Consider the following 24,258-nt stretch of genomic DNA (forward strand, 5'->3'; position numbering starts at 1 on the left):
TGTTCGGTCTGCTTCCCTTTCAGATGGCCTTACTGTCAAATACAGAGCTGTCTCCACAACGCGTGTGCTCCTGAGCTCCCCAGTTCTGACTCTGGGATCCCTTAAGGGAAGTTTCTTCTCTAAAATCAACTATGTCTTGTGGCATCTGCCAACTCATTGTGTGACCTTAGGCAAAATAACAAATTCCCCTCACCTGCCAAAAAAAAAAAAAAAAAAAAGATGGTAGGTCTTTGAACTTAAAGGGACCTTGAGGAACACTTAGTCTACCAGTAGTGAGTAGCAGGGCCTCGTCTTGAACTCAGGTTCGGATGGCCCATGCAGAGGTCGTCTTCTCTCTCCAGATAATGTCTAAAGTCCTTCTGAACAGCAACATTCTCTAATGTGGCTCCATGTCTGAGTCTAAGCAATGTGCAGAGGAGAGGGAGGCAAGTCCTCTGTGGTAGGACAGAAGATTTTTCCTCAAAGCTACTGATACTCGACGTAGAACATTGTCCTACATGGCACAAGTTAAGGTCTGTCCTTGGACAACGTTGAAGCAAGACCAGTGGTTTTGTTCCTAGTACCTTCTTACATCTTTTATTTTTTGGAGTTGCCCCCCCCCCGCCCCGCACTTTACCCACTCTGAACACCCACTGGGGGAAAGGGGCAGGGGGGTGGGAATTTCATCAGGGTCTACTCTCCTAAAGGCAGTCTGTTCCAAAATAATTCCTCCCTACTTCCCTTCCCATCAAAATTCCCATGGGTTCAGTGGCCTAATCTCACCTGTCTTCAAGAAAGCCACATCATTAAACTAAATCATACTAAGTCCTAAATGGCTTAATAAATAAATTAATCTAGGTGGGGGGTGGAGGGAAGGAGTTAAAAAATGGCCAGGAACTGAATTTTATGCCTATACCAATCCAAAGAAATAAATCCATAAGGATGAATTTCAAGTACCCTGACAGGCTAACAAGGAGGTGGAGGAGGCAAATATTTGGGACAGAAGGGTTTTCTTGGCACCTGTAAAATCATGCCAGGTAGGCATCTGCCTGTTTCCCATACAGATCACTTCACAGTTGTTCTACTGATCAGATACATAAGTACCTTGGGCTATTTCCCCTCTATCATATAGTACAGTACTTTCTCACTTTCTCTTCTCCTCCTCCTCCTTCTTCTTCTTCTCCTCTCTCTCTCTCTCTCTCTCTCTCTCTCTCTCTCTCTCTCTCTCTCTGTCTCTCTCTCTTTCTCTCTCTCCCCCTGCCATAACAAGGTGGACCCAAAGAATAGCCCACAGGAAGGTACCACTAAGAAGGTCTATTTGCTTGTAAGACATCATAACCCATTCCAAAGATCAATCACTTTCCTCTCAGCCCAGGCTCTTCAATTATCCATACCTCTGCTTACCTCCATTATGATCAATGGGATTTTGCTGCAAACATAAATGTTATAAATAGACCCAGAGGTATGCAAGGACACAATCAGAAATGCAGAAGTTCTACTCATTTAACCTTTCATACTTTCACATCCAGGGCCTTTTTTCTTGATAATGAAGTAGATATGAAATGATTAGAGCAGGAGGCTCATACCTGGAATTCGAGGTCCCCCAAAGGGGAATCAGAAAGCTGGGTGATGTCTCAGAGTACAGCAGAGATGAGTAATAATCACAAGCATATAAAAGGGGAAGAAGCTGCTCCCTCATCAGAGAGCTAACAGGGGTCAGCAGCTGGACCACTTCAGGTCAGTACAGTGGTTTAAAAACAGAGACTCAGTCTGCTCCCAGTCCTCTTTTTCTGTTTTTCCCAGCTTACTAAAAAGCTTGATTTTTGAGTGACTAGTAGGAAGGAAGCAGTGGGAGTGCAGTAAGTAGTGTGGGGGTGAGTTTGGAATCTAATCCTCCTTCCCTACTCTGTTTATTTTGCTTCTTTAAAGTACTGAAGTCAAAATTCAGGAGTGAGTCATTCAGTGAAGGAAGTGTGAGGTTAGTCTTTCCAATGGCATCTTTCTGAGTCACTCTTGTCTAGAACTCAACCCAAAGAGAAGTGATCTGGAAGGGAGCCTTATCTCAGTCATAGTTCCTTTTTCAGGAAGGTGAATGTCTGCTGTTTTAGTAGGTTTGGTTTTAGATGTAGATTCCTGGAATAGGAAGCAAGGTAGTGAGCTAACTGCAAGTATTCAAGCAGACTATGAGTGACCACCTATTGGGGATGCTGGAATGGAGTGGAGTGGGGGGTGTTGGCTCTTGACTAGGCAGAAGTTTGGACGAGATGACCTCCATGATTTTTCCCAACTTCAAGTCACGCTACAAACCATGGAGATAATTTAGTCCAATCTCATTTTGCAGATGAAGAAATTAGGACTCAGGAAGGGTAGGTCATTTTCCTATGGCTAGTCTAGAGCATGGCTAAGAGTAGAACTGAGGTCTCCTGGGTCCCAGGGGCCATGTTGACTTGATGTGGAATTTTGACAGCTGTTGCCTCAAGCTTCCAGCCCATCAGCTAAAAAACTGACTGGCTATGACTTGTGGAATGGATTTCACTTTCATAAGGAACAGGTGATACTTTCTAATTGGTTCTTAGTATCTCACAGATACATAGACTCTTGATATTCAAAAAGACATTGTTAATCTCTTGTTGATATGGCCTGTTTTTCAACCCCTAGACAGGTTGGGTCTTAAAGGCTAGGAAGAGAGTTGTCTATATAGTTTTTTTTTAATTTATAGAAATGGTCTATTTTGTTGCCTCAGACATTTTCCTAAAGCTATGGCATATCCCCTATGTCAGTCAATAAGCATTTATTAAGTGCCTACTGTGTGCCAGGCACTGTGCTAAGAGCTATGTAAAGTATTGTCTACATGTCAGCTGTTGTTTTTGTTATTTCTCTCATTACAGCTGTGCTACAGAGCCAATATATGCTCGGGGATGTCCCTAGCCTGAGATCACTGGTCACTGCCCCATGTTACTGTTGGGTAGAAAACTGGGGGAAGGGTAGATCTTGCCAACACACAAATATAAAAAGGTGATCCTATATGTCCTCTGTTAAAATGATTCCATGGGCTTTCTACTTCACCCACGTAGTCAAGAGGTGGCCAGCCTGTCCCTCATGCCTCTCAGCATCCTTCCTACATGTCCTCAATGCTTGTATGTGGTACTGCTGCTCCCCCGCAACCCCATATTCTCTCTTCTCTTAATAGCTTCTTCTCCTTTATCTTGATTCATTCTCTTCCAACTTTGTAACTTTCTTAGGATTCAGGAAAATTACCACCTAGCCAGAAAGGGCAAGAATTGGGCAGCAAAGAAGCTTAATAAAAACCAAAAGGATAACCTCTAGGGCATCTGGTGCTTTGCTCAAAGTACTTGCTACTCCTTGCCATGAGATACATTTTGAGTTTTGTAGAAATAAGAGTTGTCTATAAAAATGTTTCAGGTTCTCTACTCCCTCCTCAAATCTCCCAAGTAGCAGCCGTTTATCCATGTCTCTCCTGTGCACTGGTCAATTTCTAATTGGTATTTACGGTCATTTTTGTCCCTATCTCATCTCCCTACTAGCATGTAAGCTCCCCAAATCAGGGACACCTCTGCCCCACCAGCACCTAGCATGGGGTTTTGCACACAGTAGGTGCTCAATAAAAGGATGTTAAACTGAACATTCTTGTATGGTAACTCTCCTTTTATGCCCTCGTAATCACAGTTCTACTCAGAGTTATATTTCTAAACATTACCATAAACTACAGTAATGTGTTTTTAATGGAAAGCCAGCTGTCTACATGAACATGAGCGATTATTGATGAGATCAAGCACTGTTCCTTTAGGAATATTCATATTGAATTAATGAAGCATATGGCAGACCTTCAAAGTGAACCTTTGCTCTCCTTGATTAATGGAAACTGAAAATTGTCAGACCATAAATTTTAAGTGTAATCTTTATTTTTTGGCTGTAGTGACAAGTGTTCAGAGTACTGGTACTGGGCTGTGCTCCATGCTACAAAGAATATGAAGATCCAAGTAGTACTAGAATGTTTTCTGAAAACAGGAGTGATAATAGACAGATCTCAGATGGATGATAGATAACATGGTTAGGTGAATTCTAGGCTGGTCAGATGACCAGACCCAAGGAGTTGTCATTAATGAATGGGTCCACATTATAAATGAGTCCATGGCTTGTAGAAAGGTCTCCAGGAGAGTTCCTCAGGGAATCTGTCTTTGGCACTGTACTACTCAACATTTTTTTTATCAGTGGCTTAGATAAAGGCATAAATGCAGGCTTAACAAATGCATAGATAACACCAACTTGGGAAAGAGGTAGCTAACACATTGGATGACAGATTCAAAATGTTCTCTACAGGTTAGAATAATGGACTGAATCTGATATGATGAAATTGAATCAGGATAAATGTAAAGCTTTTGGCTTAAAAAAATCAAATTCACAAGCCCAGGATGTGAGGTATGGTTAGACAGCAGCACATATGAAAAATATCTGAGGGTTTTAGATTAAGTTCAATATGTATTAACAGCATAACATGGAAGAAGGCTGACATGATCTTATTCTGTAATAAAAAAGACACATCATGTTCATAATTAAAAAGATGGTGGTCCCGCTATACTCTACCCTAGAGTGCTATGTCATATTAGAAATATTGTGTTGGCTTTTAGGTACTTTAGAAAGGAAGGTGATGAGCTAGAAAGCATCAGAGTGGTGACTAGGATGATAAAGAGACTGGAAAAGTGTGTCCTGTATGAGAATTGGGGCTGGGTGGGGCAGGGGTGAGGGGTTAAAGGGGGAACGATAACTGCTGTTTTCAAGTATTTGAAGACTTATCTGGTGGAAAAGATTCTGCTTAGTTCCAGAGGACAGAAAAGAGAGCAGTACATAGAAGATGGAAGATGTGGAGACATTTCATCTAATATAAGAATAGCTTTCCTAACAATCAGAGCTGTCTCAGAAATGAAACGTGCTGCCCTAGAAGACAGTGAGTTCCCCCTTAGGAGAGGTATTCAGGCTGAAGCTGAATGACCCTTTATCAAAGATGTTGTAGATAGAATTTCTTCTCAGGTATGATGAGATGACCCCTGAGGTCTCTTCTTACTTGGATTCTGTGATTCTCTACAAATACAAAGTATTCATCTAAGGCAGGGGTGGGGAACCTGAAGCCACATTTGAGGACCTAGAGGGCTGGCCTCAAGGCCACACATTCCCCACCCCTGATTAAGACAAGGGTTCTTAATCTGATGTCTATAAACATTTTTTAATATTTTGATAACTATTCTAATATGATTGGCTTCTTTTGTAATCCTATGTATTTTATACATATTAAAACAGGCTTCACCCGATAGTCAAGGAGGTCCATGACACCAAAAAGGTTAAAGAGCCGCCCTCAAGGATCTCTCCCATAATCTCATTTGATCCTCACGACAACCCTGTGAAGTTGGCATGGCAGGTATTATTGTCCCCATTTTAACCTGAGCCTCTAATGACTTGTTTTAGGCTCCAGAACTAATGAGTAACCCAGTCAAGACTCAAGTCACTTCTGGACCTCTTCCCCAACACCATTAGGGCTCTCAGAATGACCTCTGAAACAATGTGTTAAAAGGAAAGAATCAAACTTGGTCGTACTCTCTTTGCTGTTTCCTTCTATGTCGCAACTGCCATCTCAGTGATCTGAAAGTCTCTTGGAGGAAGTTCACTGGGATTAACTGGAATTTTCCTGGAGATGATGGATTGATATCTAATTCATAGCAGCACTATGCAGAGAGTGACAAATGTCTCTTCAGGGAAGACAATGATGGAGAGCTTTCATTTTTGCCCCCCGCAAAAAAAAATTGGAGAAGGGGGTTGTGTTCTAATCATAGTATATGGCATCACATACTAATTATTTTTCATATAAACATGTGATATAGAAATAGGCATATAGCATTATTAGAGCTATTATTTTATGCTTATATGTGAGAACTGCCCTATAATGTTATCTGTGAGATTCATGTCATCTGTAGGTCTGACCACCTGATATAGAAACTAAACCCCCTTTCTTGAGGCTCAAAACTGTTCTTCCTTACACTGAGTTTTGTTACATCAGGGTTATGGTGAAATTATATATATTGTATAAATGTATACAGTAGGTAGCTAGGTAGAACAATGGATAGAGCACTGGATCTGGAGTTTGGAAGATCTGAATTCAAATCCAGCCTCAGACACTTACTAGTTGTGCCCTTGAACATATCACTTAACTTCTGTTTGCCTCAGTTTCCTTATCTGTAAAATGAGGATAACAGCACCTACCTCCCAGAATTACAGCGAGGATCAAAGAAGATATTTGTAATGTACTTAGCACAGCGTCTAACACATAGTAGGCACTTTATAAATGCTATTTGTGATGAGGAAATTCCTTAAATTTTAAGATCTCACCTTCACCTCCCAACACTATCACATTGGACCTTTTTATTTCTGTAATAAAAACTATTTTGAGAGGATTTTCCCAGAATGTCAGAATTGAAAGGGATTGGGGCAGGTGGCGCAGTGGATAGAGCACCGGCCCGAAAGTCAGGAGGACCTGAGTTCAAATCCGACCTCAGATCAAACACTTCACACTTACTAGCTATGTGATTCTGGGCATGTCACTTAACCCCAAGTGCCTAAAAAAAAAAATTTTGAAAGGGATCTTTGAGATCGTGAGGCCAGCCTTCTAATTTTACAGATAATAAAACTGAGGTTAGGCAACCTGCGTAAGCTAAGTGGCAGAGCCAGAATTCCAGGCGTTTGTGTTCTGACTCTCGGGGTGAGTGTTCTTTCCACCATTTCACGCTGCCTCCTTCTCTCTAAATCAGATTGCGGCTCTCCCTAGGAGGTGTTTCACCTCCTCCCCCCCACAAATGAATCCATGTGCTCAGAGGAATGATTTATATCATACAGCCTGTCACCTGCTGCTTTGACAGCAGCCATCAGAGTAGGGAGATGTGGGAGAAGCAGAGGGAAATTGCACAGAAGAAATTCGTTTTTTGACAGATTTCATTGTACTTAACATTCTGGCACTAAGTGAGAGCTCTAATGCTACCATTGCCTCTTTTCTCCTTCTGAAAGTGGGTTTGGGAAGGACTGGAGGGTGGTACTTGGGGGGAGACCAGAAGAGGTTAAGAATTTTAACTTAGGAGTTCAGAAATACAGATAAATTATTATTCCTGGTAACAACTCTGAAATGTTATGGGCCTTCCTGAAAGGATGGTGCAGCTCTTTAAGGCTGCTCCATTTCTGCCCATCCCACACCCCCTGAATCTGTATAATTTCCACTTAGAACAGGTCATACAGCTAACATCACAGGAGTCTGCAGGCTAGCGCCATAGTCTTGGTGATTGAGCACTATACATAAACGGAGTCAGGGTTCAATTATGGCCTCTCACGCTTATGGTGAGACCTTGGGGAAGTCACTTAACCTCTCCAGGACTCAGTTCCCTCACCTTTAAAAGGGATATAATAAAAGCAGCTACCTTCCTGGGTTGTTGTGAGGATCAAGTGAGAAAATATTTGTAAAACACTTGGTAGGCACTATATAAATACTATATTGTAATTATTATTGTTATCTGTAAAATGAGAGGGTTGAACTCAATGACCTAAGGGTCTTTACAGCTCTAAATTTATAATCCTATGATTGTGCAGAGAGGATTTAGATGGATTTGGACAAATATTCTCATGCATATGTACTGTGTGATAGCTGACGGTGCCCTGAGCCTTCTCTTCTCTCTCTGTACTCTATCATGGTCATCTCATTAGCACCCATGGATTCAACTATCATCTCTATGCAAATGACTCCAAAACGTACATATCCAGCCCTCCCCAATCTCCAATCCCACTTCTCCAAATGCCAGCTGGACATCTCTACCTAGAGATTCCATAGCCATTCTCCAGATTCAGCATGTGCAAAAAAAAAATCATTACAGGTACCACCCTTCATTCAGTCCCCTAGGTTTGTGACCTTAGAGTCATCCTGAACATTTTTTATTGTTCAGTCCTATCCAACTCTTCAAGGTCCCATTTGGGGTTTTCTTGGCCAAGATACTGAAGTAGTTCACCACTTTCTTCTCCAGCTCATTTTACAGATGAGGAAACTGAGGCAAACAGGGTTAAGTGACCTCCCCAGGGTCACACAGCTAGTAAGTATCTGAAGCTGGATTTGAACTCAGGAAGATGAGTCTTCCTGATTCCCAGCCCAATGCTCCATCCACAGAGCCACTTAGCTCCTTAATACTTTATTTTCACTTAACTTCCACACCCAGTCAGTCGTCAACTGTATCTCAACACTACCTTTTACATCCAACCCCTTCACTCCACTCACACAGTCATGACCTAATTCAGGCCCTCATCTCCTCTTGTCTAAATACTTATAAAAGCCTACTAATTAATCTTTATGCCTATAATCTTCCCCCTCTCCAATCCATCTTCCACGCAGTTGCTAAATTGACATTTCCAAAGCATAAGTCTGACCACATCCCTCTTCTTGCACAAGAAGCTCAATTGTACCTCTAGGACATAATACAGAGCTCTGTAAGCTCCCTGAGGGCAGGGACGACCTTGAATGTATCTATATATAAGTATGTATATGATATAGATATTTCCTACTATAAGTAGGTTTACATGTTAGCAATGACAATATGATGTACCTTAAATTTTAAGGTTCCCCTATCAACCTCCCAATACTATCACACAGATTTTTTTGTTCCTATAATAATAAAATTATTTTGAGAGGATTTTTCCATAATGTCAGAATTAAAATAGATCTCATGAGCCAACCCTCTAAAAAAATACACACATATATACATATTGTGTATACATATTTAAAATATACACACATATATTGTGTTTACATATACAATATGTCATACATATTGACACACACACATATCACTGTACCTGGCACATATTAATTGTTTAATAAATGCTCACTAATTGATTTAGTACTGTGGCTTTAAATGAAGAGCATTTTCAGCAAGCTTCTGGAGACTATATAATGGTGTTTTGAATCTGCACATATATTATGCAACCCTAGAGGAACTGGCCATGTAATATTGAGGGACTCCATGAAAAAAGATATAGCCCTGGGCAGAGGAAGTGGGGGAAAGCCAGGTAGGACCTTTTTTCTTTTTGCCATGATTGTCCCAATTCTGACAAGCCAAATCTGAACAGGACTTTGGAATCCAAGGTGGCTTGGAAAGTTATGTTCTCTCTTTCTCTGGTTTCTTTTTTTTTTCTCTCATTCTAATCTTGGGAGAGGCAGCTGAGGCATGCCAAGCAAATGAGGACAGTGAGGGTGTAGTTTTGTAAACGGATGAACTAACACTGCGGAAAGTGGCCATAGGTGGTAGTTGCAAGAAATAGTTAAGAGCTCTTCTGCCTCTCTGCCAGTGACTGCCTGGGAGACTCTGGCTGTTCTGGGAGGCTGGAAGAACAGCCTGTCACCTGCCTGTACCTCTAGCAGTGAAGAGCAACTGAACTGCCTTCTGAGTAAGGACAAGGGCAGGACATTATTATCATTAAACTGCTTGCTGGAATCATAAGACACTTATCAGTTGGGAGAGCATTTTTATGTTTTGATTAGCAGCCATCAGGAGAGAGTTATCATCACCACTTTTCCTGAGAAACTGAGAAAACAGTGTATGAAAATTGTTTTTTTTTAGTTGGCAAAAAACAAAAACAACAGTAATTATTCCCGCTATTTATGTATCACTTTAAGATTTTCCAAAGTGATACATTATCTCATTTGATTCTCACAATGACCACATGAAGTACTACAAGGCTTTATGATGCCCATTTTACAGAGGAAGAAACTGAAGCTGAGGGAAGTTATATGCCTTGCCTAGAGTAGCTGGGAAAGTAGGAGGTAGAATTGCTGCCCAAGTCTTTCTGACTCTAAGTCCAATCCTCTAGCCTCCGTGCCAGAGAAGATCCTAAAGAATAAATTTGCTAACAGTAATGTCAGGTTTAACTAACTATAATAACATGAACATGCTAGTTAGCTATTTGTTGTTGTTCAGTCATGCCCAATTCTTTGTGACCTCATGGACCACAGCATGCCAATGACGTTTTATTGGCAAATATACTGGAATGGTTGGCCACTTCCTTCTTCTATGGATTAAACAGAGAATTAAGTGACTTGCCCCATGTCACACAGCTAGTAAGTGTCCGAGACCACACTAGAACTCAGGTCTTCCTGACTCCAGGCCCAGTGCTCTATCTACTGAGCCACCTAACTGCCTGGTTAGCTGTAACAGGTATTAAATTCCCAAATAACAACACCCAGCTTTCTTCCAATAGATCTAAACGAGCTCTTGTTAACAATGAGCTCTGGAGAGAACTGGCAGAATCTGGGATGTAGTCAGGAAAACACAGAAGTTGGGAAATTTTGTCCTAAGTAGATCCTTTAACCTAAATGAATTACAAGGAAGAAGAAAAAGAGCTTAGACTATGTTTGATGGGCCTGCTCTTTCTTTCTCTCCCTTTCTTTTTCTTTTTCTTTCTTTCTTTCTCTTTTTCTTTCTTTCTTTCTTTCTTTCTTTCTTTCTTTCTTTCTTTCTTTCTTTCTTTCTTTCTTTCTTTCTTTCTTTCTTTCTTTCTTTCTTTCTTTCTTTCTTTCTTTCCTTCTTCTTTTCATCTGCCCAGGGGGTATAGAGGCTGGATAGTATAATATATGGACTCAGCATTCTTGACTCCCGAGCCCAGGCTCACCATGATTGAGTGGTTGACTATCTGTAAGGCTGTGAGCCAAACATTGCCCTTCTTTCTATACATGCTACCCCCCCCCCCCAATTCAGTCTAAGGCACAGGTCTTAAATGAAGCATTGTCTCGGGGAATTTCAGTAACAAAACACTCTTGTGACACCCAAACAAATTTGTCTGGGCATCAATAAGCCTCATTAAAGAGGTAATTGCAGCAGTGGAATTGTTTATCTAATTAATGTTCCAGAACTAACAGAGGCAGCCCCAAGAATACTCAGAAATCATACCAAGCCCATACAAGGGGGTTTGCCCTCTCTAGGAACCACTCCATAAATCTCGAGAGCAGAGCTCAAATTTTGCATTCATTTGGTTTCTGTTTATGGATCTTTAGACTGCTGGGGATTTCCTGAATCTGACTGGGGTGGTCTAAAAGGCTAAACTCTGGGACCCACAAACCTTTGGGGTCATCCTCAATTTAGACCCTCACTTGTGCCAGACAATGAGTGCATCTGGCTTTGTCAACTCCTTTGTCATCTGATCCTCTGATTCTTCTCAGGGTCTTTCTTTGGGCTCCCAACTTGAGCTGAAGAATGAAAAATCTGGCGGTGGACCCTTCAAATAAATTCAACAATTCCCTGGATGCCTTTGAACAATGTGGCAAAGAAACACCCTTGGAAAATGTTCTTTTTGCCTCCTTCTATCTTCTGGATTTCATCCTGGCCTTTGTTGGCAATACTCTTGCCCTCTGGCTCTTTATCCGGGACCGAAAGTCGGGCACCCCCGCCAACGTTTTTCTGATGCATCTCGCTGTGGCCGATTTGTCGTTTGTGCTGGTGCTTCCCACCCGACTTGTGTATCACTTTTCTGGAAACCACTGGCCATTTGGGGAAGTCCCATGCCGCCTTACCGGGTTCCTCTTCTACGTCAACATGTACGCCAGCATCTACTTCCTCACATGCATCAGCGTTGACCGCTTCCTCGCCATCGTGCACCCCATCAAGTCCATCAAACTCCGCAGGCCTCTCTACGCCCACCTGGCCTGCGCCTTCCTCTGGGTGGTGGTGGCCGTGGCCATGGCCCCGCTGCTGGTCAGTGCACAGACGGCGGAGGTGAACAGCACGACCGTGTGCCTACAGCTCTACCGGGAGAAGGCCTCACGCAATGCTCTTGTGTCCTTGGCCGTGGCATTTACCTTCCCCTTTGTCACCACCGTCACCTGCTATTTGCTGATCATTCGGAATTTGCGCAGCGGCCACCGGGTGGAGAAACACCTCAAGGACAAAGCCATTAAGATGATCATCATGGTGCTCATGATCTTCCTGGTGTGCTTCGTGCCGTACCACATCAACCGATACATCTATGTCCTGCAGTACGACGGCACCCGGGCCTCTTGTGAGGCCCAGCGGGTCCTGGCCCTCAGTAACCGCATCACGTCCTGCCTCACTAGCCTCAATGGCGCCCTGGACCCCGTCATGTATTTTTTTGTGGCTGAAAAGTTTCGTGATGCTTTGTGTAACTTGCTTTGTGGCAAAAGGGCCATGACCCTGCCACCAAGTTTTGAGGGAAAGACAAATGAAAGCTCCATAAGTGCTAAATCTGAACTGTGAAAGAGACATCCAGATTTAAAATGCTGCCTCTCTGGGTTGATTACATATGCCTCAGTGGCAGACTGTCTTCCTGTGCAGAGATCTTCCATTGGAGGGCACTTCTCCATATGTCAAAGTAGAAGAATCCAGCTTCTTCCACACAACCACATCCAACCACCCACTTACTGAGAAAACAGACTCAAATATTGGCAGACCACTAATATCCCACTTGGACACCTGAACAGTAGCTTCACCTGTTGCTCAGTTTCTAACAAGCTCTTACATTTCTGAAAAGCAAGGACTAACATGTAATCAAACCAAGACACCTTCCCCCTCAGAAGAAAAATTTTCAGCTATGCTTATTTACTGTTACTAGATACCCTAATGATCTCAGTCAAGATAAAGGGAGGAGGGACATGAAAATTGAAGAACAATGAAAGCCTTTCTCTAAGCTCAATGCTGACTGCTAAGCTACTGACCTCCTATTATGTTAAGGCAAGAGTGGGGGAGGTTATTCTCCAAAGAATCCAAGAAAATGATCCGAAAATTGCTTGAGTGAAAGAGAGAGTTCCTTTAAATGTCTGCTTTGATGTCTGGGGGAATGAGGGTGGGGGAGGGAGTGGTGGGGAGGGAGGGAAGAAATGCACATTATCAGGTCCTTGATTATAGACATCACCAGCTTAGTTTAGTCAACACAGTGATGTGGACTATACTTGGCGGGTGATTACAGCTGGACCCATGGAGACCAAGACCCCAGCCTAAACCAGTGGGAAACAACTTTTATCTCTGTTCCAGAGATTTCCTGAGCTAATTTTTTTTAAAAAGCTCCTAAAAATTCTTCTTTTTAAAACTTGTTCTGACAATCTCTTTACAATTTCCCAACATGTGTCCTGTACCTCATGTAAGGGCCTGCAGCTGGCCTGACCATCTTGCTTGAGACCTGAACAGGGGAGCAAAGCCATGGCATGGATCATGGATGCCTTCAATAGCATGCACCCTCACTTCCTTTTGACATCAAGGCCATGAAATCCATGGGCTCTATCAGCAAAACCAAGCAACCCTACCCAGCATGCCTCTTTCCTGCCCCTGGAGATCCCCAAGTGAACCCAAGGGAATCTGTGCACCCTCCACATTGTGTCCTACCTGTTAAATTCACCCCTTTGCCTTCCATTTGTACAGTGATCTTTTTTTTTTTGTGTCTGTATATGCTGATTATAAATATGCATAGTTTTTTAAATGTGAAGCTGTATCATGTTGTTTTAACAAAATTTCTCTCTTCCCTTTACTAGCTACCAGGAAATCTCCTTTGCCCTTCTTCTACCCCTTCAACTAATGGACTTCATGGGGATCCTTACATCTCATCTCAGATTTCTTCTTACTAGTTCTAGTCACCATGGTTTCCCAATTCAAAGTGTGACATTTTCCTAGGGTTGTATTCTTGTGCCTAACCCTTAAGCCAGTACTCCCATCCCTTTTTCCTTCCCATCACACTAATACTTTCCTTTCCTTCACATACTCTTCAAACCAGTTACAATGGCCTCCTGGCTATTCCACAAACAGGACACTCCAACTCAGCTCCGACATTTTCTCTGGCTGCTCCCATACCTGACTTCTCTGGTTTCCTTTAAATCCCAATTAAAATCCCTTTTTTTTTTCAGGAAGCTTTCTCAACCCCTCTTAATCCTACGCCTATGTTAATTATTTTCTTTTTATCCTGTACATAGCTTGCTTGTATATATTTGTTTGCATGTAATCTCCTGCATTAGATTGTAAGCTCCTTGAGGGCAGGGACTGTATTTTGCCCCTTTTTGTATCCCCAGTGCTTAGCATCGTGCCTGGCACACAAAAGCCATTTAATAAATGTTTATTGATTGACTAGAATTCATATAGCTCTTCCTACTTTTCAGGCAGCTAGGTGGCACAGTGGATGGAGTGCCTCAGATACCTACTGGCTATGTCACCCTGTGCACATAAATTAACCTCTGCCTCAGTTTCCTCATATGTAAAATGAGGAAGATAATAGCACCTACTTCACAGGGTTGCTGTGAGAATAAAATGTTGTAATATACATAAAACACTTTGAAAACTTAAAACCCTATGTAAATGCGAGCTATTCAAAGAACTTTGACATCAGTTCTCTTGTGCAGTCAGAGCAACATCCTTGAGAGATGGTTGGATTAGAAGGGTGTTATTCCCATTAGGAGATGGAGAAACAGAGGCCCAGAGAGGTAAAAAGGCTTTACTCGAGGTTCCCCAGCTCAAGAGGGGAAGAGCTGGGATGGATATCCAAGCCTCCCTATCCCCTAGTCCAGTCTTCTTTCTGTTGTGCCCTGGTGCCTTACATATCAGTAACACCTTACTCTACCGCACATCCCCTCTGCCAATCATGCTTTCGAGCCCCTAATCCCCATGCTTCTGCACTGCCCCAGCAGGCCTCAGCTCCTGCTCACCTCCCGGCATTCTTCACAAAGCCCAGGTCAGCAAGAACCACGTCACACAGTTCACAACGGAAGCACTCCGGGTGCCAATTGTTGTTCATTGCTTTGATGACACGGCCAATAATGAATTCACCTAAAAAATTAAAAATTGGATTTGAGAGGGAAAGAGATGCACTCACTCCTACCTGCCAGGGAAGAAACAATTTCACTTGTCCTATATTTTCTTATTGCTTTGCCAAGTTTGTTCCAATGCACTATTCCAGGAAATGAAAAATAACCTCCAACGGGGAAAATAAATCTGCTTTCTAAAGCAAGTGCCAAGAACACAACTGTGCTCTGTGTATGCGTGTGCCGTCTCTAGGTTATGTTTTCTTCTTCTCTCGAAGCTGGCCCTCCATGGTATTGTGAGGTTTGACTCTGGACCCTGCCACCTTCCCTATCAGGAGCGGTATAGCCTCACTCCTCCCCTCTTGGCTTCTTCCTGAACTGCAGAGAACTATCCTAAGTCACATTCCCTCAGAGATTTGTTCTCAGCCGATAATGGTTTAAGATAAGGCTAGCGTAAGCAGCTGAGTGGCTCAGTGGACAGGAGTCAGGAAGACCTGAGTACAAATCCAGCCTCACTCATTTAGTAGCTGTGTGACCCTGGGAAAATCACTTAATTTCTGTTTACCTTAATCTACTGAAGAAGGAACTGGCAAACCACTCCAGTATCTTTGCCAAGAAAACCCCATGGACATTATTGGCATGAAATGGTCCATGGGGTCATGAAGAGTCGGATATGACTGAACAATAAAATGTTGCTAGCAGACTCAGAAAAAGGGTGCAAGGAGAGAAGAGGGTGTCTATTTTTTAAGATGTAATTCTCTCATAGCTGAATATCTGGTACCATAACAAACAATGGGGGTGACTCTTCAGGTTCCCTTCCCTCACATCCCTCAAATATCACCTGCTCAAATGCTAGCCCTCACTTTCCTCTAAGAGCAAACCCCTTTCCCCTTACTATCCCACCCTCCCCCTGCTTCATAAAATAAAGCCTTTGGGAGTAAAGAAATGGCAGATTTGGCTTGAGTCTGGCCTTACCACATGTCCCACAGCAGGGAGCAAACAGCATTTGGAAGTCATGTTCACAATATTTTCGACCTTCGTACTGTAAGCAAAACACAGAGAGAAGACGTGAGAGGAATGCCAGGCTGCTGGGGTTACTTTATTTTCTGATTCATCTATTATAGATTATATTTCCATAGCACTTCACCTAAAGACCCCAGGTTCTGTACACAAGCCTTAAACAGGCAACACTGAAGATCATTCAAGTAAAAGCAGGAAACACAAGGAAAGAAACAGAAATGGGAGGAACAGAAAAAGGGTAAAAGAAAGGAAGAGGGGAAAGCTAATGATGATAATTTCAGCCCTTTAACAAATAGAAGGCAATCTGTGGCAAATATTAGTGTCAATGTTCTATGTAACAAACAAACAAATAATGATTATTAAGTACTTAATAATCATTATTTGTATTAAGTACTTAGTATTAAGTACTTAATATTAAATACTTAACACTATACTAGGCCCTGGGAGAGAGAGAGAGGTAGGAGAAGACCAAGTCCCTGTCATCAGGCAGTTTATGATCTAGTAGGGAAATAAAATATAAAGGCAGAAGACAAATATTTAATATCACATAAATACATTAGAGAGGTGTGAATCAAAATGCTAGGTGAAGAGAAAGGAAAGCTTCGTGGAGCAGGTAATATTTGAGTTTAATTTAAGGGATGAGTAGAAATTGAAGGTGGCACAGTGGTAGAGTGCTGGGCCTGAAATCAGGAAGACTCATCTTCCTGAGTTCAAATCTAGCCTCAGACACTTACTAACTGTGTGACTCTGAGCAAGTCACTTAACCCTGTTTGCCTCAGTTCCTCAACTGTAAAATGAGCTGGAGAAAGAAATGGCAAACTGCTCCAGTATCTTTGCCAAGAAAATCCCAAATGGCGTCATGAAGTGTTGGACACAACTGAACGGACTGAACACCAAAAGGGATTGAAGTGATAAATATGGCGGTGGGGTGAGAGGCCAGACATTATAGCCATGGCGGTAAGTGGAAGGAAAGCGCAGGATTTGGGGTTACAGAGAGTTGTCCAGTTTATCTGGGGCAGAAGGTGCATGGAGGACAATAGACAAGCCTGGAAAGGGAGTGTGGAACAGATGGTGGCACTACTAACTGGGTGAAAAGCATAGTTCCAATTGAGTTTTAGACCTGGAAGAGACCTTAGCATCCCCCTTTGGTGACACCTCCCTACATTTAAAAATGTTTCTTTTTTTCCTGTTTCAGTTTTTTACAACTTAAAACAAATTATTTATAAAATAAATACAAAGAACGTGATTGGCTCAGCTCAGTACACAGAGGTTTTAGGTGTTCACTTTATCCTCCACACAATACTGTTCTGTCTCAGAACCCTCAGCTGCTTAACTTTTCTATGATGGCAAAAACAAAAGACCACTGATTGCCAAAGGAAGAAGTCTCAGACGTTCTAGGAGTGAGGACTTCAAGGCAGAGATGCCCAGAGGAGAAAAGCAGGACAGACCAAGCAGCCAGTGAGGAAAAGGGGTGAGAGACTAAGAATAAACCAGCATGGGGCAGCCGAAGGGTTAGAACAGCAGCAGTCCACATCCCAAAGGGAGCGTGCAGGGTAAAGCCCCAGCAGCAGGCCAGGGCACCACAGCAAATATCCTCACCTCATAGAAAAGTCCATCTGGGAACTGACGGAAGCACTGGGCACAGACGAAACAATTTTCATGATACAGCTCCCCGTTGCTATTCACGATCCTTTCAGATGGATCAAAACGGGCCTGACAGCGCTGGCATGTGGCATTAGCCAGGGCATCAGACATGTTACTGAATAAATGGGGGAAAAAATCAGAGTCAGGTTCTGGATGGCGTCCAAAAATGATAACGTGCTAGGGAGCAGGGGGAGCAAAGTTTAGAGCAACAACGCTCTCATTCTTTCTGGCAAGAACTTTTTTCTGTAATCCAGGACTCACCCTTGGGCCAGGGAGAGAAAATGTCCCTAGTCCCGGAGTTTTTCTGTGCTTTATCACTTGTTTGAGACCGCAGACACTTGGAACTTCATATAACAGCATTTGTGGCCCTATAATTTTACAGTTCAGATATGCCCGTCCCAATCAGGTACAAAGCCAGAAAGTGAGTCAGGAGTCTAGACTGTCTTCTAAAGAAAAGTCTTAGCAGGGGGCAGCTAGGTGGCGCAGTGGATAGAGCACTGGCCCTGGAGTTAGGAGGACCTAAATTAAAATCCAGCTTCAGACACATGATACTCACTAGCTGTGTGACCCTGGGCAAGTCACTTAACCCCAACTGCCTGGTCAAAAACAAAAACAAAAACAAAAACAAAAACAAACAAACAAGCAAAAAAAAACTCTTAGAGCAGACAGAACATGGGACTTGGAATCAGGAATACCTGAGTTCAAGGTCTACCTCTGACACTTATTAGCTGTGTGACCCTGGTCACTTCAGTACTCTTTGCCTCAATTTCCTCATGTATAAAATAGGAATATTAACAGCACCTATCTCACAGGATTGTTGTGAGAATCAAATGAGATAACACATATAAATCACTTTGCAAACTTTAAAGTGTTACATAATTGTTAATTATTATTGTTTGTTGTTGTTGTTGTTGTTTTGACTAAGCAATGGGGTTAAGTGACTTGCCCAGGGTCACACAGCTACTGTCAAGTGTCTGAGGTCAGATTTGAACTCAGGTCCTCCTAACTCCAAGGCCAGAGCTCTATCCACTTGCCACCTAGCTGCCCCAGCTATTATTGCTAATAATTTCAAATGAATATAGGAATTCCACATCAGATCAGCCCCTAAATCCTTTGAGCCCAGAATTTTGTCTCTGACAATGTCATCATTCATTCAACAAGCGTTTATTAAGCACCTGCTGTATGCCAGGTACTCTTGTAGGTAAGTTATTGGAGATACAAAGAAAAAAACCAAACAGTCCCTATCCTTCTGTTGATTCTAGTCTATTGAGAAGGAACTTGTATACAGGTAAGTAAATACAAAATGTAGACAAAGGAAAGAGTAAGTAATTTCAGTGAATGGATAAAGACAGGCCTGAATTCTAGAAAAAGCTAAGGACTCTAAAGGGTAGAGATGAGGAGGAAGTACATTCCAGACACGGGACCAGCCTGCACCAAGTCACAGAAAGGAGATGGACTGTCCCCAAGGGGGCAGCCTGGGGAGGCTGTGGTTTGTCCACACTTAAAAGGTTAGCGATGTGGCCCCACATATCCCTTTTCCCCTTACCAGTTCATCCTCCGGGCTATCATGGCCCCTCTTGAACATAGTAGCATTTTCAGCCTGTGTCCCCTCTTGGGTTGAATCTACTTTCACCAATACCTTCCACCTCATCCCTCTCCTCTCCCCACCCCCACAAAAGAAAAAAAAGTGATGAATGAGATTGCATTTTAAAACTACCGTCTCTTTCTTCCCTCAGTAGCTGCCAAACAGAAGAACAAGTGATCAACAGAGAAGAAAAGTCGTGTTGGGGGTACCCACCAGTTTAGCAATGAGCACGACATACTCAGGGTTTGGTTTTGGTTTTTGTTTTTTCTTTTTCATGTAACTCAGGGAAATCAGAAATAAACAGGAAATCCCGTAACTGAAATCCGAATTGCCTGATTCAATGACCGCTGGAGCTGATGACATAATATAATTCCCAGAGCCCAGATACAGGCTTTCAGACTGCTGGTTAAAGCACACCATCCTCTGGCCAAGGGCCCAGGCCTTATTGTTATTGCTTTTCCCACCTCCCCATATCTACATCTTTCTCCATCCTTCAAGGCTTTGCTCAGATCCCTCCACATTCATGAAATGGTCTCCAACCACAATAGCCTACAGGGATCTCTCTTTTCTCAGAACTCCTATGACATTTAAAGTCTTTAACATACAACCTGGAGGCAGCCATGCTTGCCCGGAATGCAGAACTGCTCTCAGAGTTAGGAAGAGCTGGATTCAGATTCTTCCTCTGATATAGACTGGGCAAGTCAAGTGACCCTGGGCAAGTCACTTGGCCTCTTACTGCCCTAGGCAAAGGAGTCAAACTCCTAGCTTGCAAGTGAGCAGTGACTTTCCAGCATGAGGGAACCAGATTTAAAATGTCTTTGGGAAATGTTTAACAATAAATAAAAATAACACAACATAGATAGTGTTAATTTGGGGTTTTCTAAGTCGACATGCATCCCCACCGAATTCATTTCTATTGACACCACTGCTCTAAGCAACTCTCTAAGACTGTTGTTTGCTGAGAAAGTGAACCAAAGACCTTAGCGCAATTTTAAGCCAATAAACTACATTCTGACACCTTAAAAATCACAGGTTCAGAAACTTTCCTTAAGTAACAGTTTAGCACTGAAATGCTGTGCTAATTTGGTATCCTTCAGTTGGATTATAGGCACCTTAAGGCCCAAATATTATGTCTTTTATTTCATTGCATATCACAAAGCCACCTAAACAGAGCCACATCCATAATGGGTACATGATGAATACTTGTTAATTGACTGACTCCTGTCTACTTCTGCTCTCACCCTAACCCTATCACTAGGGGTTAGTTATGACCTATTATTTATGTTATATTAACCCTTCTTCCACACTGTTTCCAAAAAGTCTTCCTAAGATAAGATTCCACTATCACTCAGCTTCTCAAATGCCTTCTATGTCTCTATATTACCTACGGGAAAAATGTAAACTCCCCAATCGAGCATTTAAAGCTGTGCATAAAATTGTTCTAGTCTATCTCTCCAACCTTACTTGTCTTTAATTTTCAATGCACATTCTTCATTTCAGTGAAACTCAATTTATTAACTGTTTTCTAAACTGGAAGAATGGGTAGCTAGGTGGTGCAGTGGATAGAGCCCTGGGCTTGGAATGAGAAAGACTCATCTTCATGAGTTCAAACTTGGCCTCAGACACTTATTAGTTGCATGACCCTGGGCAAGACACAAAAATGAGCAGGAGAAGGAAATGGCAGACCACTACAGTATCTCTGCCAAGAAAACCCCAAAGGAGGTCACAGAGAGTCTGACACAACTGAAAAATGACTTAACAACAACATTATCTATGTTAAAGTGACCCCACATTGGTAGGGAGTGCATTATGTGGAGTACTCATATTCCAAATGGTATGGGAGGTAAAGCAGAATTGTGTCATACAAAGTATATGATCAGGGCTTTCTTCTAAAAGGCCCTTCCCTTCCAGTTTCACATAATTCTAATACGAAATTTAATGATGCAACTGAAAATTTAAAATAAACAACTACCAGGAAGTTAGAGGCCCCTCAGGCTCAAACATGCTTCCATTGAACACAACATGAATAAAGCTATTCATTCATCATGGCCCCCTTCCCATGACATGGGACCTTCTATGTGTTATCACCAAAGTATGTGGAAGGGGGCCTTCGAAGACTCCAAATCAGGGAAAACATGTCAGAGAGATAAATCAAAGGGGTTCATCAAAGCACAAGGCACTCACAGAGAGAACTGCAGTCTGGGGATCCCAACGTGCTCCCTTCCAGCTTGGCTTTACAATAGCCAACAGCAGTTATGTGAAGGGAACAAGGGTGGAAGAAATGAAAATTCCAAGCCCTCCCCCCTCCTTCACACATTCCAGTAGGGAACAGAGAATACAATGTCTGTCTGATTATCCCCCAAGGAGAAAAATGCTACTCCCCTTTCTCTGCCCCCATTCCAAAGTGGACAACAGGCAAGATACAGCCAAGGGCATGCCTGAGCGCCAGGCAAGTCAAACCACCAAGACATAACACTATGACACTTCCCCCTGCCTCAACTCTCTAAAATGCCACTGGTCTCTGCAGCCAACATTGTCAATTAAGTTTCACAGTGGCTACTGAAATTTACAATATTGATGTGTGTATGTGTGTAAGGGTTCTTTAGCCCCTGCTTGCATCAAACAAGCAGGGAAACTGGATAAGCTTATAACCCAAGTTCTTCTGCCATATCTACTTGTCCCAGAACAATAAAGCTATGGGGAGTGAAGGAAGGGGAAGGTCTAGGGGTTAAGTATGTCTGTGGCTCAATCAATCAACAAGCATTTATTAAGCTCCTACTATGTACAGGGCACTGTATTAATAGCCAGGGTTTCAAAGACAAGTCAAACAGATTCTGTACTCAAAGAGCTTGCACACTAATGGATTGTAATAGTTTACTATCCTACTGAAGAGTGTGAAGTTACGTGTTTCTGAAAGGCTATCTCTGACATGAGGCAGAATTGTTCCAACTACAAACAGGTAATTAGATCGGGGCACATCAGCAAAGGTCCTTCTGTATGTTTCCATGATGAGCAGAAACAGCCCCTGGACCAAATGGAAGAAGTTATGGTCAGAACTGTTCTCTAATGATTCTGCAGCTTTTCATGTAGAAAGAGCCTCCATATGCAACTCAATCTGCATCTAAAGTCAAATATGAATATTTTTGTAAGGATATAGGGAGGGAAGAAAGGAGGATCCACCATCACACCAATTAACACAATCACAGAAAGCCCAAATACCTCAAATGAATCAATCAGCTTAGTACCTATTCTTAAGGAATTTGCCTAAAAATATGTCAATAAATTCTTAACCAATTAGAACAGATTATAATCTCTCTGTCTCCTCCCCTTCCCATCCTTCTCCCCCCCCCCCACCTCCATTCACCATGCCATAGGAGAGACTGGACCAGTAGCAGACAGGGCATCCTGCTGGGATTAGACAACTGGACCAGGAGGAGTGAATGCATCTAGCCAGGAGTGAGAATAACTCAAACAAAGGTGGCTTCAGGGAGTGATCCATCTTGGTAGAGAAGACCCTGGCTATGGACTGACAAAATCTGTACCAAGGCACTGACCCTAGCAGCCCTGCAGAGAGCTCCAATGAAGGGAAACTTCACAAGGCCTCTAGGAATGGAGAAAAGGACTTATGCTATCCTTTTGCCACATAAGTTCTCTGAACAGGTGCCTCATTACTTTGTGCCCACTCTGCCCCACTAATCCTGTGTGTATCTGTGAGAGATGGCGCCCCAGGGTTTATAACTACTATTCTTTCTATATCATCTTAGTGAATATCCTTGCTAAAAAGTCAAGTCTGATTGATTGTTAGTGAGAAGCACACCAGTAACTGAAAGTACTAGAAACCCAGCTTCTCAGGGCCACAGACACTTGAGACAAGTAGGAGTCAGGGCCCTCTGGGGACCCAGCTCAGAAGTGCCAGTGCAAGTTGGGGAACTAGTCTGGGATTAACTAAAGTCAATATCCATATCTTCCTATCCTATTTGCATGGCTAATCAAATGTTAACTATAATCATGAGAGGGGGCACAGTGGAACCGGGAGCTGGAACATCAGTGCCATGTGTTACCTGGGCCATGCCTTTGACCTCTCAGTAGCTCCTTTTCCTCATCTATGAAAGATCAGTAACAATATTTGCATGACCTACCTCATCAGGTTACTTGGAAAAAGGTTTGTAAACCTTAGAGTAAAATATAAATATAAGCTCTTATTATTGATAGATTGCCTAACTCACTTTTCATTTGCTAACCATTAGATTTTTAAAAGGTGGCGCAGTAGATAGAGTGTCAGGCCTGGAGTCAGGAAGACTTGAGTTCAAATCCAGCCTCAGACACTTGTTAGCTATATGACTCTGGGTTAGTCACTTAACCCTGTTTGCTTCAGTTTCCTCAGCTGTAAAATGAGCTAGAGAAGGAAATGGCAAACTACTCCAGTATCTTTGCCTAGAAAACCAAAAAGAGGTCATGAAGAGTCAGATTCAACTGAAAAACGAGTAAACAACAATAATAAGCTTTTAAAATGCAGTTTTGCTAATAGTATAATACTGTAAACTGTTTTTCATAAGACAGACATGGAGTAGCTGTGGTTGGTTCTTGTATCTTTATTAATTCATGAATATGAATTGGAGATGTTACCTGGTGATTTAAAAGACTATTGTTAATGTTACTATAGAGACTTATGGGAGAAAACAATATAATATCTCTCTCACTGGGTTGTTGTGAGGAAAGTACTTTGTAAACCTGAAAGTATTATGTAAATGTAAGTTATTATTATTGTGGGGAAATGATGGCTTTGTTCAAATAGCTGAAGAGCTGTATGTGAAAGATAGAGTGGGTCTGCTGTGCTTGAATCCAGAGGGCAGAACCGGGAATAGTGGGTAGAAGTCACAGAATGGCAAATTCAATATAAAGAAGAATTCCCTGACTATATAGTTAGCCATTCAACAAGCATTTATTAAGCACTTACTGTGTGCCAGGAGCTGTGCTAAGCCTTGGGGATACAAAAAAAAGAAGAAAAAGTCCCTGTTCTCAAAGGGGCTCACAATCTAATGGGCAAACAATATGCAAACAAGCTATGTAAAGGATAAATTGGGGAGGGGAGGCATTAGTAATGAGTCAGATCAGGACAGGCTTCTTACAGAAGCTGGGGTTTTATTCTGGACTTAAAGGAAGCCCAGGAAGCCAAGACATGAAGGAAGGAGAGCACTGC

The 24,258-nt window shown here is 42.4% G+C and overlaps 2 protein-coding genes across 4 annotated transcripts in view; one reads left to right on the forward strand and one right to left on the reverse strand.

The window, feature by feature from the left end:
* Nucleotides 1-24,258, reverse strand: part of LIMS2 (LIM zinc finger domain containing 2) — a 79,666-nt gene that overhangs the window by 21,515 nt on the left and 33,893 nt on the right. For 2 of the 3 annotated variants that reach the window (XM_027854682.1, XM_027854681.1), the window contains exons 2-4: nucleotides 17,429-17,588; nucleotides 15,785-15,851; nucleotides 14,714-14,834 (exon numbers count right to left, since the gene is read on the reverse strand). In XM_027854682.1, coding sequence (XP_027710483.1) covers nucleotides 14,714-14,834; nucleotides 15,785-15,851; nucleotides 17,429-17,588 — 348 coding nt within the window. The remainder of the gene's footprint in view (nucleotides 1-14,713; nucleotides 14,835-15,784; nucleotides 15,852-17,428; nucleotides 17,589-24,258) is intronic. The other variant, XM_027854683.1, reaches the window with a different exon arrangement.
* Nucleotides 10,594-12,637, forward strand: GPR17 (G protein-coupled receptor 17). Its single transcript, XM_027854684.1, has one exon. The coding sequence runs from the start codon at nucleotides 11,268-11,270 to the stop codon at nucleotides 12,282-12,284; it is 1,017 nt and encodes a 338-aa protein (XP_027710485.1). The 5' UTR covers nucleotides 10,594-11,267; the 3' UTR covers nucleotides 12,285-12,637.

Source organism: Vombatus ursinus, unplaced genomic scaffold (genome assembly GCF_900497805.2).
Source record: "Vombatus ursinus unplaced genomic scaffold, bare-nosed wombat genome assembly UNPS02010548.1, whole genome shotgun sequence".
Taxonomy (NCBI): domain Eukaryota; kingdom Metazoa; phylum Chordata; class Mammalia; order Diprotodontia; family Vombatidae; genus Vombatus; species Vombatus ursinus.

Coding starts and splice junctions, on each gene's coding strand:
- GPR17 (XM_027854684.1), top strand. CDS start 11,268: ATGAAAAATCTGGCGGTGGACCCTTCAAATAAATTCAACAATTCCCTG.